The sequence below is a fragment of the Passer domesticus genome, chromosome 3, assembly GCF_036417665.1.
Source record: "Passer domesticus isolate bPasDom1 chromosome 3, bPasDom1.hap1, whole genome shotgun sequence".
NCBI classification, from domain to species: Eukaryota; Metazoa; Chordata; class Aves; order Passeriformes; family Passeridae; genus Passer; species Passer domesticus.
Window position 1 is genome coordinate 99,669,796 of NC_087476.1, and position 17,579 is coordinate 99,687,374.

The following is a 17,579-nucleotide window of genomic DNA, read 5'->3' on the forward strand; positions in this document are numbered from 1 at the left end:
TACATACCTATGTATGTCCAATACACATTTGGACAAGACAGACAATATATATCCATACAGATGACAATATATGCCCAATATATATTGGGCATATATATGTATGTGTACATACAAAGTTGCAGAATTTCCTGCTATATTTTTATTCAATATGTATCTTGCCAATATGTGTGTGCGCATGTACTCATGCATCTACTCATGGGACTACCCAGACATATATAGAGAATGTAATTAAACATTGTAACTAACTGTGAAAAAGAAATCTAGCCAACTCTAGCTTTTCTCCTTCAAAAACCCATGTCTATTCAAGTGCTTTTGTGGAGAACCTTGCTCTCCAATACGACTTGAATATTCATAAAATGGAAATTGCTAATTATGTAGCAGGATGTGGGTCCATATGGAAAATGGTTATGTCCTTAATTTCTAAAAAACAAGACTCCTTCAAGAAACAACTAGAACTCATCCACTAAGCACTCTACTACCTGGGAGTTTTGTATTTCATCCCCTTACCTTTCATAATGCTTCTGCTATGCTGGGGCAAATTTCCTCAAACTCAGATTGTAAAGACTTGAGGGCACTGGACTTATTCTTCAAACAATTACTAGATTATAGTTATTGAAGCTTCTCTGAAATTTCAGTTCCACTTCACGGAGTGGAGAAAGCAGATGTAATGATACAAGTTTTCTCCCTTCTCTTTCACAGAGTGAGCTTTGTGTACATTTTCTGGGGCAGCAATTTGCTAAGAAACACTGCCTCTTGGCAATTTTTTAGCAATCAGACTGGCCAGTAACAATATAGTGTTTTAGCATGAATAGACAGGCTTGACAGAAAGATCTATCAGCTGTTCAGCCCACGCTGCTGTACAAATGAGAAAATGACTGGAATATTAATTGCTTTTAAACATAAGTAATTACTCATTTTGTAAGACTACTAGCAGGCAGAAAAAGATAGCTAGTATAGAGTATGATGAAAAATGTTTCGTTTTTCTGGCTTCAACTGTGCATTTGAAGACAAAAGACCAAATCCACTTCTTAGACGTCTCTTCTTCCTTTCCAAGCTGAATGGTATCTTACAGTTTGTGCTTTGCAATGCGGATGTGGAAAAGGGAATGGATTTGATGCTTAACTACTGGAATCCCAATTTCAATTTTGCTATTTTATATCCTCTGTTTGGGATTTGTTAGGCTCTGCCAGTTTTGAAGCAAATGACATGCTGAATTTTTTTCAGACAAAATATTTTTGAAAGATTCATGCACATATCAATTCATGCACATCCTAGAAATATCTAAGGCCCTATCTCCTTGAATTCATGTGCTTGAATGACAGTACATGGGTTTGAAGCTACTTAGGCAATAAATTTAAATAAAGCTTAGCTGCACACAATTACATTGTGAAAAAGTCAATATTTTGATATTCCACATAAATTTATTCACAAACCACATTCCAATATTTATAAACATGCTAAAATGTAGGATTTGCATTACATTTTCTATTCATCTGCTCACCTTATATTTTCAGTATTTTAAATGGACATACAGCAAACTTTTTCTGAAGAAAATTTAGTGTATGCTGCTCAACTAGGCTAGAGTCTATTTCAAAAGAAGCAGAATATAGTTGGTGAGAATACCAGGATTTGCCTATCATCTACCAAAAGGCATTTTTTTACAGCACCGCATCAACAGAACTAGTAAGGAAAGCCAAGATTTATGCCACAGTATAACAGAATCGATTCCTTACAGCTACCTGGCTGTCATTTTAGCACCATTTCATGTCAGCTGAGTGGCTCCTTTCAGCAAACAATCTATCTAGTGGAAAAGAGAAGATACTCTCAGCCTATCCCTACTTTGGTATTTTAGTTTCACAAGTGATGCTAAATGGAAACCTTTCCTGACCATATTTCTAAGAGGATTGCTCTCAAGAATGAAGTGTTTGTTGGCACAGCATCACTGCAATGCATGTCTGCCTTATTCACTATGATTGATTTTTCATGCTGTTTTTAATTGCAGAAATCTTGAACACTGCTCCCTCCCAAGACTAACTTTGAAAAGCTATGAATCATCTGATACAATATTGTTCTTTGTAAGTGTAATTCTATCCATCTATTTGGCTGGAGAATGAATCCAAATGCTTGCCTTTTTATTTCATCAATAGCACCAAATAAAAAATAATTGTATAGATTTATGAATGTTACCAAACAGGTAGATGTGGTAACATAGATACAATTTGACAGCTTTCTTAAGGTTACTCAATGTCTTTCTTTCCTAAGATGGAAGTGCTATAAGTATATGTTGAACGTTACCTAGTCCAAGTACACCACTGCTCTTAGAAACTTTTGTATTGGCAGGAAAATCCCCAAAAGAAAATTATTTTTAGACTACCCAAACAAATAGTTCTGCTGCAGGGAAGGGTTTTAGTTCTGTAAAATTAAGTTTGACAACAAGAACAGTCTGTTAAGTCCCACTCTTTCATTAGGCTAGAACATACCTGGCATGCTGATGGATGACTGTGATTGAGGTCCCACTGGGAAGATACTATGTCAACAGACTTTTCAGCCATATTAAGCAAATTCATCCAGCCTTGGAAAAGAGACAAATGGGATGGTGCACTGTCTGAATAGTTGATCCCTTCAGGAATATTTTCCACGAGAGCAACCCTGAGAATAGATAAGGAAAAAATAACCACTTAACAAAAGTACTTTTCTTTATTAGAAGGCTCCAAATTGTAAAGAACTTCAGATTTTGGGCCTGGGGTTGAACATCTGCTCCCAGAGGCTCTCAGCAGTTTGCCACCCTGTAACTCTGAAGCATCTGACGGTCATGCTCCACACTTCCCAGAACAATGAAGTGCAGAAGTGACCTACTGCTAATGCAGCAAAGCCAATCAAGCTTTCAAAGCTCTGCAAAATTAGCTTACACAGAGAAAAGGTTATTTCTTACAGCACAGCAAGTGGGAACTAGTCCTTAAGGTGAGCCTGGGAAGAATGAAACAATCTCCTCTTGCTTTGCCACTCTCATCTCTTAATATGTTTTCTTCTCTCTAAGGAATGTGGCAAGATGCACACTCCCTGGCATTCTCTTAGGTCTGCTTTTACACCTGACATTTTATTACACTGACGTCTCTTAATATGAATTCTCCCTTTCCAACTGCTCTAAGCTACCCAATTTTTCTGCTTTTGTGTATCTGTGTAAGGCTCTAACTGGGACCCAGTGATTAAAAAAATAGTTATGACCTTTTAGTTTCTTGCTCTTTTTGGAAAGCTCTTTGATCTTACTGTCTACAGTTTTCAAAACATTTTCACATTAGAGTACACAAATTCATTTGGATACAATCACACCCAGGAAGCCAAACAATCCTTGTAGCAAACTGTCAGCTCAAAACATGCTCCTCTGCTTCAGGGAAATGATGTGTTTCATTCAGCACCTCACTGCTAGATTTCCTTAAATTGCAGCAGGTAAAGCTTCTTTCTACGCTCAGTAGAGGAATTTTAAAATGAAATAAAGTCAAACAAGTTCTTCAATTATGTCTTTAAGTAAAGAGAATAAATTTTCATATAAATGCCTCCAGCATCTGCCACTTCTACTGTGAATGATACAAACCAGATGTAGGAAAGCTGTAATAGGAACTCGGAAAACACTCCTCTACTATGTACAAGTACATCAAGCATTTCCACACTGGTTTTGTACTTGTCAATAGCGTTAATTATCAACTCCAGTAATATGAATATAATTTGTAAACTTTAAGTAAATCATTATTACAAAATTCCAGGGTAAAAGGGATTTGTACATGTTTTGACTCTTAGAAAAACAGATTAGTGCAGTATATACTATTAATTCAGTTCATCCTAGAGGGTTCACATGGAAACTTTTAGAGCTATTTCAGAATATCAAACATGTTTGTAAAGAGAACCCATTAAAAGACTGAAGGTTGGTACTCTTAAACAATGTTAAGAAAACCCAACAAGAATTGTGATAAAGTAAACCCGTGGTCATTATCACACTCAATCTCCTGGCCTGGCAAAAAATCCCTCCACTCAAACCAGAACAGGCACAGGTCCTTCTGCATGTTCTCTTATTCCCCCAAATCTGTCAAACAATGTCACCAAGCTGCAATTACCAATGACACTCTCCTCAACTTCCTTTGAACACACTATTCTATTTATTAACATTTAACTTGGCTGCATTGCAGTAATGGAGATGGAAATCATCAAATAAGCTGTAAAATGTAAAAAACACAACTAGATTTTTAAATGTCTTTAAAGTATATTTTATTCTAAAACATTCTACCTACCTTGTTTACAAACTTTCTGAAATAACTAGTGCTCTAAAAAATGAGAGCCCTTTTAAAAATATTTAAAAATAAACTATTTTACTCTAATATTCAGATGTTTAGGCTTACTTTTGCCAATAATCCTGTTACAGAACTTCATAAAACTTTGATTAGATCCCTTGAAAGTTTTGTTCTTTTTCAATAGTTAAAATTACAAATCATATTGCAGTTCTTAGCATGCCCATGTTTTAGAACTTTTTATGGAGAGTTGTAGGATGGCCACCTTCAAAGAGCAGAAAATTGAAGCTCAGAAGATAAAGTGATCTCTACAAGGACATGAAACCCCCCTCATAATCCAGTTGAAAAGATCAGAAATGAATGGACCTCTTTCTGAAATCTTCCATCCCCAACTCAATCACATCTAGATACAGTAAAGAGTTATTCTGAATATGCTTCAAATACATTCTTAATACCAAATAATTTTTCAAAAATAGAATAATGTCAAATGCAGTTCTGATCTATCTAGAATTTAAAAGTGCGCATCACTTCCTTGAACAAGTAGTGACCAAAATTTCCCAACATTAGAATATTGCCTGACGTACACAGTGTTTTCTAGTGGAACCCATGCAAAACAATTACACAGGAGCCCAGAAAATAACTGACACTAATGAATCTGCCACAGTCACTTCCAATGGCTTTTAGTAGTGTTTCCTATGGGCTGTACTTGTGTCTCACTGGAAAACATTAGCTTAATTTCCACTTCTCCTGTCTCTTTCTCTGGCAAGTTGAGAGCTGCCAAAAACCTAACCCTGCCACAGAAGGGCTAAGATGATCTGGAGGTCATGTAGCTCAACCCTCCTTGTTAAAGGAGGGCCAATGCCAGCAGGTTGATCAGGACACTATCCAGTCAGGTTTTTGTGTATCTCCAGTATCTCCAAACCCAAAATTCATCATATTTGAGATGACAGACCTGACCCAGCCAAACACATACAAGTTAATTTAGCTGTGCATTAAGCTATAATGCAGGAAGAGTTGTGGGTCATTGCTGTTCACGTACATTTTGTTACACATATGATCAAGATATGCACAAAAGATGGGCTCTTTCTCATTTGTCATGGGTTAAAACCTTTTACTTTTTCAAAGAAAGTAGCAAGGGAAATTTATTGGACAATAAGAAACTCAACCTCTAATAAAAAGGGCCCTTGCCAAGGACAAGGTGCCTCTTTCCAAGAAAATTTGTCTCGACTATTGGAATGAACTTGCTGTTCATGGGGAGAGCATCTCCCAACTTCTAAATCTGCCCAGCATTCACCAGGCTGTGGGACCAGCACTGAATAACACACATGACTGCACAGCTCATCCCATTGTATAATTTGGGTTTGGTTGTCCAGTAGAAGCCAAATTCCAGTTTACAAAAGTGTTATTCAAAACAGACACTATCTGGAAATATTTTTCCTACTTTTCCATTTTACCAAATAGCAAGTACAGGGAAGTGGTCACAGCACCAGTAGATTTCTCTTTAATAATGAATTGATTCTGCCATAAAATTCCAGTGTTAAAACCCAACACCAAGCTCAGAAGTACAACAAAAAGCCAAGCCCCAAGTTTTTATACTAAGTGATTTTGCCTTTATAATATTCCCTTTTTGTTTGGCACAATAGCAAAGTTCCAGTGCTTAGTCAAGATGAGTTTAATTAAAACTCCTGTGCAAAAATTTGAGTTTGCAAGCTCCAATTCCATCAATATAAGCTAAATTTAGCTTTCATTTTTGTTCCAGTATGACCCACAAAGAAGTGTTCTTCAAATGTGGTATTACAAAAACTTCCAGGAGAGAAGGTCACTCACAGACTTTGAGGAAAGTTAGACATAGTGACATAATTTATTCTGCAAAAATGGCATATTAACGAAGCAAAACACAACTGTACCATGGTGATTAAAACAGATTTTTCCTATCCTCAAAATCATTAGCAGATAACCTTACACCTGCTGAATGAAGGTGTTCGTCCCCTCACTGATTTCCTGGTGCTCTATTTCATGTGATAATGCCAACATAGGCTTGTGTCTTCAGTTTTACAGCTGAGTATCCTCAAAACTACCTCACAAAGACTGAAAAAGTAGTGTTACACAATTTCTGTGAAGTTAGACACAGAGACAAGGGTCAGAGTGAGATCCAAGCTCCTCTCAGCTTACAGAAATGGGGCAATAGAATGGTATTTAATGCCTACCACAGAATAGACCATGACCTCAATAATAAGACTCTTCTGACCTCAGCTATGACTTGAATTTAGCATTTCCAAGTGAATTCTGTATGCAGTTAAGGATTCTTGTTCATCTTTGACAGTTCTTTGGTCAGAAAGCAAGAAGGTTCGTTTCTGATGTCACACCCATTTGTTCCTCCGAAGGAAACAGGGCTTCTTAATTTAGCACATGGGTTAATTAAAGCAGAGAGGGCTAGGACAGGGAAAATAGGCAGATGCTATATGTCTGTCTCTTGAAAAAATCTGGGGTTATTGGCAGAAATTTATAGCTCTGTCAGAAAATGTAGCTCTGACAATTCTACTAGTATAAAAGGAATATTTTTTGATGGTTCACACCATATTAAAACAATAAACTCTGGAACATTATTCCCTTTGGTTTATCTCAATCCACAGTCATCCACTAAAGAAAACTCAAATCATATGCACTTAAGCATCTCTACATCATCTGAATTTACTCACCATTAAAGGGAAGAAACTTAGTAAGAAAACACTGCAATGATTTGTATGAGACAATAAAGAAACAAAAGATGAACAAAGACTTTGACATAAGGCTGCTCTATTTCAGACAAGGGACAGAAAAAAAAAGAAGATAATTGCGAAAGGCACGTGAGTTCTGTCCCTACACTATGGTCCTATTTAAAGATACCCTCTTGTGACCCCTTTTTCTTTGTTTCTTAACCCAGAAGCCCTGGAATCACCATCCCCTGGCCTGAAGGACCACATCTATTCACAGAGTTCCAGTTCCACTTATAACGCCAGTCTTAATGTTTATTCCAAATCTACCATCTTTCTCAGATCAGTGCTTTCAATTAAGGCTTTCATCAAGTCTCTTTCAAACCCTTTACATCCTTCTTCATTACATCCCTTCTACTACTCTTCCCCCTCAGATCTAATCATTAGCTGTCATCCTGGGCAAGAGAAACTTCTCTTCAGTTCTCAACTGAATCACAGCCCCAGCTCTTGATTCTGAAGGAGATTAAGAAATGCCCTTCTAGACAGGGTACAGTTACAACTTCAAAAACATGGAAAACAAAATCTGTTTTCTGGGTTCACAGAGAAAATATCCTAAAAAAAATAGGAAAAGTATAGCACAACTGTATTTGGATAATCTACTGAAAGACAATGGTAATGATTTGGAAGATCAAGTGCAATAAGTCTGCTTTGAGATAAGAAAGGAAGCATAAAGGTATCCAGTATATTTGGATAATTACATCTAATTCTTCCAGTATGAGAAGTTACAAAATGTGCTATCACATATTTATGTTATGATTTTCAATTTTAAATAAAATACTTTTGACTCATTATAAGGAATTCAAGGCAGAACACAAGAGCTAAAAGTGAAATGCAAAGCAGCTAAGATAGAATTTACAAATGGCTGTGAGCTCAAAAGCACCTGGACTATTAGCATCTGAGAACATATCACAAGTTCTGTAACAGTGCTCTCACAGTCTCAACTGGTGAGGCATGTGTGTGTATGTGTGTGTTTGTGTGTGTGTTTGATTGTGTGCAAGTGCCTGAGTACATGCACAATATGAAAGCTCTTTCATGGCATTTACTTGTCTGCTTTTTGAATTTTAGTCATGAAGACCATGATGTCCAGAGACAAAATCTTGGGATGATGACTGCTTGGTTCAAGATTATTCTTCGAATTAGATCTGTGGTGAATGAGGATAAATTCAGGTTTATGATATTAAATATATTTTTCTGCAGACAGGCAAGGTACAAAGTCTCATTTGAACATTTCCAAGTATGTGGTAGAGCAGACTAGAGTGATGTTTAAAAGGAAAGGCTGTGCTGCCTTAAGCCAAAGAGGGCACACCGGTCCTGGGTTTCTGCTCTCCATCACAGAAGCCAGCCAGTGACTCCTCACTCACACTGCTCACATGTGCTAGCATGGCACCAGGGCACCCTGACATAAGAAAGGGTCCCAGAACTTTACACCACAAACAGGACTGGACTCAGAAGACACAGACCTCTTCAGTCAAGTGAGTGGCTTGATCCTTTTAAACATGCAGCTGCAGAAAGTGTCTGTGGCACAAGAGTGAGAAGAAAAAGCCCTGCCAACTTTAAGTATTTACTGAAGTCCAGTGGTAAGCACATCAGTTGATTCCTGTAATTAGAACTTATACCTTTCCCCTTCTAAAGCTGCCTCTTCTTTGCACTTAGCTTCTTTTTCAAAACATATTTTAACTCCTCACCACTTAGGCCTTTTTATGTTGTTTGTAATCAACTTGAAGATCACTTTGTTGCTGCTGGGCCCACATAATTGTTTTTGTGCCCACTCATCATGATGTCTGGAAGACAAATATAGCATGCGGACATGCACAGCACATCCATTAATCATGGCAGATTTTATGTCCCACATTCTCGGTTGGTACAATATAGAAAATAAGATTTTCAGTCAGCACTTATGTCAGTGGAACAATATTGGGTTTTACCACTTAAAGATCAGTCTCAGTTCTGTAGCTCTATAGAACAAATAACTAGAAACACTCCCAGAATACCTCTTCTCTTTGGACTGTCCCATGGATGTGTGAAAAGGATGATACCCTCCCCTCTGATACCATCATCTCCAGAAGAATGCACCAATAATAAACTCTGTCTGTGAAGAATAACGCAGTAGCTGTGTTGTAACACACCATAAGCACAAAAGTTTTAAAAGAAGGATCCACTATACAAATTCACCAGCCATCCAAGGCTTAAACCTGTGAATGATTTCTAATTAAACACATTTTAGGTGATAAAATGAAGTTTTCACAGTTGCATTTCAGATGCAGCTTTCAGTTCCCAAAGGCAAAACTGCATGCAAAAGAGGGAAAGAATTGACCAGATGTTTCACAATGTCACTTCACCCTACTGGGAACAGTATTTCCCTGGAGTCAAAGCAAATCTGAACCTTAGTTGGAAATTCAATCTAGCCTGCCAAGATCATTTTAATACTGGAACCTAGATAGCAGTCATATAAAATATCAAATAAAAAAGGAGCACAAGAAAGAATTAATAGCAAACATTAAAGATCTTCATTTATTTTACTTACATGACTGATACTTGCCTCAGTTCAAAAAAACATAAATAAAGTACGATGAGCACAGAGCCATAAGCAGCCTTAGGACTTTTCATGTGGTTTGTGCAGACTTAGGATTTCTTGTGAATTACGCAGAACAATCCACTCAATACTGATCTTTTCCCTACACTTTCACATATCCAGGTGCATACCAAAATAATCCTTACCAACTGTCCTTTGCTCTATAAACGTTGAGACAAGGATGTCGAAATTGACTGTTGTTTCCATTGTATAAAACTATTTGACATCATTAGGACTCAATAAAAAAACCTCATAGAAGAAGAAAAAAAATCAGAATCTAATTGAAAGGCATTGAAAAAATACATATAAAGACCATTTAGTAATAAAATACTGTGTGGCTTTGCTTCAGGTTTCTAGCTCTGTTATGCCTGAACCATAGCACTAGCATTCCTGTCTAAGAATACCTAAATATATTAGATATTTTAAAATTATTTCAAAAGAAAATTAACTTGTCTGATTGTTAAAGTCTACATATACAAGCAAAATAAATCTGAGAACTAGTAATCACTAAAAGTATCAACAGCTGAGACTCTGAAATCTCTAACTGGTAGAATTATCATCATAAGAATGCAGAGAACCAAAGAAATCTTTAGTTTACTGAATTGACTTTTAATTTACTGAGATGACAGGATGCAGAGTTTAGTCTTCTAGACTTCAGTCTGGCATTTCTCACCAATTCAGTAAAAGAAGTTTTTTTCACAGGTTCTGAACATACAAATCTCGCAACAATTTATCCTCTTTTTTTATACCTTCTGTAACTATTTAGATATATACAGGTCAAACAGATAAAGACCAAGTATGCCAGAACATATAAATATTTTATGGACTAATTATAAATATTGCATTGTTTATGACTTGGATAGAATTTTTTTGACACCAGCTAAGGAAAATTATGAAGCTCAGCATCCAACCCATCAAACCAGAAACAAGCATAGCTACATTTAATAAACATAAGTGTAAAAATATAATAAAGCTAAAACCTACATAATAGAGATGTAGTGTTGATCTTAATTTCAATTCTGTGTATAAATTAATGAAGAATAAAATCACTTAATACCTGAAATTAACAACAGATTAACCACAGACTTAGTTAAGGCTGGTCTGACTGGAAAACCACTACACTATTCCAACACTATGCCTTATTGTCCCAGCTTTCCCATATTCATCTATGAGAGGCAGTGCCTTATTCCATGAGGGAAGAACTACTTGGTATAGTGACAAGTAGGGCTGCAACAGTGACAATGACATTTGAATCTCCAAGACACAGAATGGATTTCCATTTTAGGACACATTCAGTGTTGTACCTAATCATTTAACTTCAGGTGAAATCTTGCAGGAACTGATGAGCATTTGATCATTACTATCTAAATCCAGCCTGTGTTGGCAGTTCTTGAAACCCCACTGTGCTATTTAATCAGTAATCAGTGCTGAAGCATACCACAACTTTCATATTTTACCTAAAAGTTCAGCACAAAGGTAAGTACATTTACTAAACATCATAATGGAAAGTGGAATGTTTGATAAGGCCGCAAAAAATGTCAAAAATACATTATTTGAAGCAAACTGGCACAGCCATCATCACACTTTCCCCATGTTTTGATGGAAGCTGACCTTTCAAAATTCATCAAATCAATAGGAAAGACAGTATACACCATATTTCTAGATTCATGCAATTCTTTGGTTGCTGTCAGAGCTTTGATTTGCGCCCTTTTAAAATGGAATAATGCCTATATTTTCATCAGAAAAAGATTCATAAGGTTCAAGTAAATCTTATTTCACAATCTCCTGTTTGAATTACTCAATTTTTTTTTCAAATGAAACATCAAGGCACTTTTATGTCAAAGAAAGCAATAGTATCTCTAGACACTAATCATCATCCATTTCAGAGCATGCTGTAGCTGAATTTCACATACAAGAAGGCACAATACAGAGGTCAAACGCTGCAGTGTTCTGCTCATGGCTCTCTTTATGCACAACAGATATAAGCCTTGGGGATATGTGTGAAATCTATTTAATGGACACAGACTAAGAACAGAAACTGCCATCTGTTCCTCATATATATTTGGGCTTTCTGTAAGACACTTCCATTAGGCTATTGTTAGGCTATGACGAATCATGACAAGAAGCTCTAAAATCTGTCTGTGATACACCCCTGTCCTCATCATGTCTAAAACGTGCTACAAAACTCTTCAGCACCTTATCACGTGCCAGAATAACTTCCTTTCAGACTGTGATTTCACAATAGTGTTTAAAAACAACAGAGGGAAAACAGCTTGCATTTTGATCTTATTAAAAAAATTCATCCCTGACAAAGGATGTCATATCAACGTTTGCATATGACGGAAATTTATCTGGGGTCACAACAGCACTTCAGGAGCTCAAATCTGCTCTGTCAAACTTCAAGTAGCTTAACTGGCTTCTCTATGACTATTTCATTCTTCAACTCCCATATTTCTCAACAATTCTCTCATTTTTGTCCCCAGATGCTTATTCATTCCTGCTCCTTGTGGAGCACTTTGTGAGAGGGAGCGAAGGCAATTTCTGTCATGGTTATCCTTTACTGTGATGATGTTTTATACTATGAAAAATAAACTTTGTTGGTAAATGCTCAAAATGCATCCCTTTGAATGAACTGTTCATTCTTATGAGATTTTCCTTCTTCTTGCTCTTGAGAAAAGAACTGCTGGGAGGAAGCCAGAATGGAATCAGCAAAGTCCTTTTGTAGGGATCATTGGGTTTTCTGAAGACAATAGGCTTACTCTTGTATTTTTTTCCTGAGCATTCTCTGCATCAAAGAAGCCTGCTCCAACCATGTGCCATCTTTTTTTTTCCCCACCATCTTTTGCTCTAGATGCATCCTGTTTTGAACTCTACCACTCTCATGGCTCCTTCTCCCCTTGCCTCCCTGTTTTATGTATTAAAGCCTAGATGACCTCTTTTGTTTTGTTCCATCTAGTTAGTCTTCCTCTCAATAAATTTCTTCCAAATGAGCAAACATAATACTGTTATTAAATCTGCAGGACACATCTGTGCATCCTATTCTGATTCTCCACCACATCTGATTTGTCCAGGTAGACTGAAAGCTCCTATTAGTGGCACTTCTTGTTACTCAAGCAGTAGTGACAAAGTAGGATCAAATTTTGGCAAATTTCTAGGAGTGCCTACACTAGAAAGAAGCAGCACAGGCTCCTGAAAAACTCTGCTGACAATAAACATTACCCAGCAACATACTTTTAATACTGCTACCTAAATTGTCATCATTCAATTCTTTACATAAAATGCCTCATGCAAGTCTAATCTTGCTTACTGTTTTGGGTGACAGGTTTTTGTGTATGGCTTTTTCTTTGTTTTGTTTTGCTTTTTTTTTTTAACGGGGTTTGGAGATAACTTGGCAGCTTCCAAATTACAAGAAACACAGTAGTAACAACTAAGACTTCTAATTACTATTTCTAATGATAACTCTTTGGAAGTTTCCTACAACTTTCCTTTAGCTGCAGCAAATACAAAACCAGATATATAGCTTTAAAAATGGAACCTGTGGACAGTGTGTAGGACGTTAAGTAGGTATTCCAAACTCAAATGGAGAATGTTTCCTGAGTGATCAAGTCTCTCTCCTTGCTACTTCAGGCAATGTTTCATATGCTTTTATTCTTAAATTATCATAAACTCACAGAATATTCTGAGTTGTTAGGGGCCCACAAGGATCATAAAGTCCAACTCTTTAAGTGAACGTCCTCTGTAGGGATTGAATCCATGACCTTGGCATCCAGATGAGGAAAAGACAATAGGACAAGCAAGAGTTTTTACCACCACTTGTCATACTGGAATATTTTTATCTTGCTGCTTTCCTAGGCAGAAATCTGCCTCATTTCGTATCCTTTTACCTGCTCTAGCTTTCATCCTCAATAACTGAGATCCCACCCTGCAATTTCTCTCTCCTGTGCTATTTTCATGGATGACAATAATTTCTCTTTTTAGCTTTCACCCCACACAGCCAAGTGTTTTTAGCATCTTTCTTATTAAAGCAACTTTTCACTTCTAGAACCTTCTCCTACTAAGCATGAGTTCAACTTTCTTGATTACCCATGGTCAGTTACACACAATATTCCAGATTAAAATCATTGATGCCTTTCAAAATGGCATTAAATACTTGGCACTTTTCTTGCCAGATATTAATAGTGTTGCATCTATCTCTAAGCAATGCTATCTACTTTTATTACAGTTTCCCTAAGGAATTGTTTCCCTTAAACAGCAGAAAGATAAAAAATCTAGTAAAATTTCAGTGGGACTACTGCTTGGGAGTGACAAAAATTGAACTGTAAACCAAAGAAGTACTTATATTCCCATGAGAAACCAAAATATATATTTTCAAATCAACAGTTTGAATAAAGTATTTTTCTATAATCAGCACGAGGAAAGGGCATTTTTTGATCATTCAATTATTTTCTGCCTTCATAAAAAAATTATTTGTTGTTCAAATTTAATTCTAATGATCTCTGTAGGGCGATGTATCTTTAGGAAGTTCTACAGTCAGCTGCCATTCCCTACTATTGTCATTTCCTGCTTCTGCATGACTGCTGTAATTTGTAAAGCTCAAAGAGAAAAATAAAGTAAAAAGATACCAAGACTAAAGAAGTAAACCAACTAAAAGCCAGATGATACTGAGATGTGTAACAGGCATAAGAGAAAAATCTTTCTACAACCCAGTTTGAAAACTGGAAGCAACATGTTCCAATGAAACAGCTGACATGTGAAGTAGCTTTTTCTCCAAGTTGCTTCTAAGAATGTTTATTATTATTTTCATCTAATTAAAGATCAGACTGACCTCAGAACTTCAGGATTGATAAACTCTACAAAATATGAAACGGGAGACATGTTGTTAAACAAGGACAACAAAAAGAAGGTAAAAATACAGAAAATCTGTGAAGAACAATTTTGAGGTGTTAACTCAGTCCATGCAATAAGAAATTACATGATGGAATCTGAAGGAAAAAAACCCCAAACCACTAAGAAATTGTGCTGAAAAGATCCAGAATTAATCCTTAACAGGAGATTAACGACTGCCAGAATCACCTCTGTCATACTGAACTGTAGGGAAGGCAAACACTCCTCAAAGAATGCACACAAAAAGCTCACAGGACTATAAGGAAGAATACTACTGCAGAAGAGAATAATGAGCTCCAACTGGCAATCCAGCAAACAAAATGGCAGACAGTATTATTAAATAATTCAGGTTAGATGAAACCCCTGGAGGTCATTCAGTCTAACCTCCTGCTCAATGCAGGTCCTCTTAGAACAGGTTGTTCATCACTTTGTCTAGTAAAGTTTTTGGTATCTGCAAGGATGGAGATTACACAATCCTCTCTGGGTGCCTGTTTTGATATTTAGCACTCTAACAATGGAGAAAAATTTAAATTTAAGAACAAGATTGTGTGATAAAGGCTAATGTTTTACAGCAATTTCCAGCAACCCAAGAAACTGAGTAAGGCTCTTCATTTCAATCCAATATGAAAAGTCAAAGAACCTGTGTCAATAATAAAGTAAGATGTCTTGTTCTCATCTCTGTTCTTGCTTTTCATCTACAAATGAATAATTTTGTGATTTGCAGTAATAAGTGATTTTTCTGTAACTCCAGACCATAAGACCATGTCTTGCCTTCTATATTTTCCTGAACTCCCAAATTCTTCCAGTCAGTCACAATATTTCTCATCCTAATCATTGACCACAAAATACACTCATTAGAATATGAAATAGTATTGATAGTGAGCTGCATGACACAGAGCAATGCACAGTCCCCAGGCAGTGCAAAGGTGAGCTGCTTTATTGCAAAAACCAGGCCTTTTAAAGCAGTTAGGCCTTTATCAGTTACATAGCTTTAAACATAACAAATAGAATCCAACCAACTACTACATACCATGATGTGAACACATAATGGTTATATAACTTGTTTTTCTACCTCTAACCCAGCTGAGTCACTTTCCCAGAGTCCTCTTCTACTTAGCCAAAGCAGCAGGCCTGAGTTATGATTTGACAAGGGTAACAAGGCCCTTATTTTATAATTTCATAAGGCTTCACCTATATGCAACAGTGAGCATCACTGATTCTCAAAAAATCCTGCTGTACGTTCCCTGCTCAGGATGTTACAGTACCGTTGCTGGCCTCCCTTGTGGCAATTTCTCACCCACCAAAATGTTTGCTCAGCCTGATTCAGAGTACATCAGTACATGTACCTTACCTTGCTAAAGTAATTACCTTATCACTGGAAATACATGTCTGTATTATTAAAGCACTTATAATCAGTGTTTTACTGATTACCTACCTCATACAAAATAAAGGGAATTTTTATCCCTCTTTCCAACATCTGCATTAAAGTATTGTGTAACAGTGAAGTAAAATTTACAGGCTGGAGTTTTTTTTTTTAAAGCAGAAGATATGTTAACTTAAAAACACTACCTGGGGAAGCATAAAATTTCAAGTAACCTATTCCAAAGAGACCAGACTTTCATCACAACAGATGAAAGAATTTTTCTTGACTTAATCATAAATTATAATGAGCAAATTATAATCAGTAAATTAAAGCAATACAGATGGGATGTAGAAAATTCACTTGTGATAGCAAATGAGAGGTATGAAGATGATTAATTAAATTATTACAGAACAAAACCAACTGTAAGACAAGAAAGGTTGATATATAAAAGCAAAAATAAAGCTTCTTCCAAAGGAACTTCAATAGGAACACTAAGTAGTAAAGCAGAAATATTCCCCAACATACTCTAGTCCAGCATTTGTGTTTATAAATTAATTTGGATATTCACAACTAGAAATCTGTATATAAAAATAGGTTCAAGATCAGAGGAACATAAAATGTCCTATTATTTTGCCTAATACAAAGTGATTAGAAATGAAACCATCCTACTTTGATTCAAAAAGAGAAAAAACCTCCACATTTATTGGTTACTCATTACTCAGGCTAATCCTTTTCCTATAAAAAACCCTCAGTATTATTTAATTTTGCCATTTCTGGTATTTTGTGGACCTAAAGTTTCTCATTTAACACAACTCAAGGCAAGTTCATCAGGACTGCCTGCAGTACCCATATAGACTAAACTACCACTCATTCTCTTATTCTGTCTCTAATACTTCTCATAAGCTATGTGCTGTACTATCTTACAGTAAACAATTTATCCAGGCTTACTCAAAGAATAAAGATTGACAAGTCTACATTGCTGAAATTTTACTTTTCCACTGTAAAATAGAAACATCTGATGAAAATTCAACATTTTGAGGTACAAATTGCCTAGCTCCATGCCAATCTTCTCAGGAGCTCTATTCACTCTAGCTATTAAGTATCCACCAGAGGAATTCACTATAATTCCTCTGCTGTATATTTTAGAGATATAATGAAAGGTTATTGCATCCAACATTCTCACAAGTTCAAGACTAAGTTCTGTCAGGTATAGATAGTGTCATTCCTGGTTTTGTACAGTATCTAACATATCCTGGACAAGAATACATTGCACACCATAGACAATGGTGGATTTAGGACTATGTCAAGATAGAAAAGATAGATGAAAGGACAGACAAAAACAATAGGTTACAAATGGACTAATTTATTGTTCATAGGCCTTACTGGTAAAAACACCTGGAGCCTCAACAAAAAACCTACAATTCAGATTAGGTGCCTACCACCTTATCACACAATCTTTTGGAGCTACTTCCCCAGTCTACCACTATGGAAGAAGATGTTTTGGAAAGACTTCACATCTCTGTTCCCAAATCCAGAGAAAACTCAGGGCTGAGAAGGAGCAGGGGAGTTTGTTTCTGTGAGCTGCTACTTCAGCTATAACTGATTATAAGTGTTTTAATAATATCTGTCCTGAAGGAAGAATTTTGATGACTCTCTTTAATCAAACTACACCAGTCAATGGAGATGCTTTGGCAGGAAAAACATCTCCAAGTATGTCTCTGTCCCTT

At 36.4% G+C, this 17,579-nt stretch overlaps 1 protein-coding gene across 13 annotated transcripts in view; it reads right to left on the minus strand.

The window, feature by feature from the left end:
• PLD5 (phospholipase D family member 5) overlaps window positions 1-17,579 on the minus strand; it is a 334,219-nt gene that overhangs the window by 67,633 nt on the left and 249,007 nt on the right. For 11 of the 13 annotated variants that reach the window (XM_064414641.1, XM_064414645.1, XM_064414642.1 and 8 more), the window contains one exon: window positions 2,481-2,649. In XM_064414641.1, the coding sequence (XP_064270711.1) occupies window positions 2,481-2,649 (169 nt within the window). Of the gene's footprint in view, window positions 1-2,480; window positions 2,650-15,519; window positions 15,612-17,579 lie in introns of those variants that run through there. The other 2 variants (XM_064414649.1, XM_064414653.1) reach the window with 2 other exon arrangements.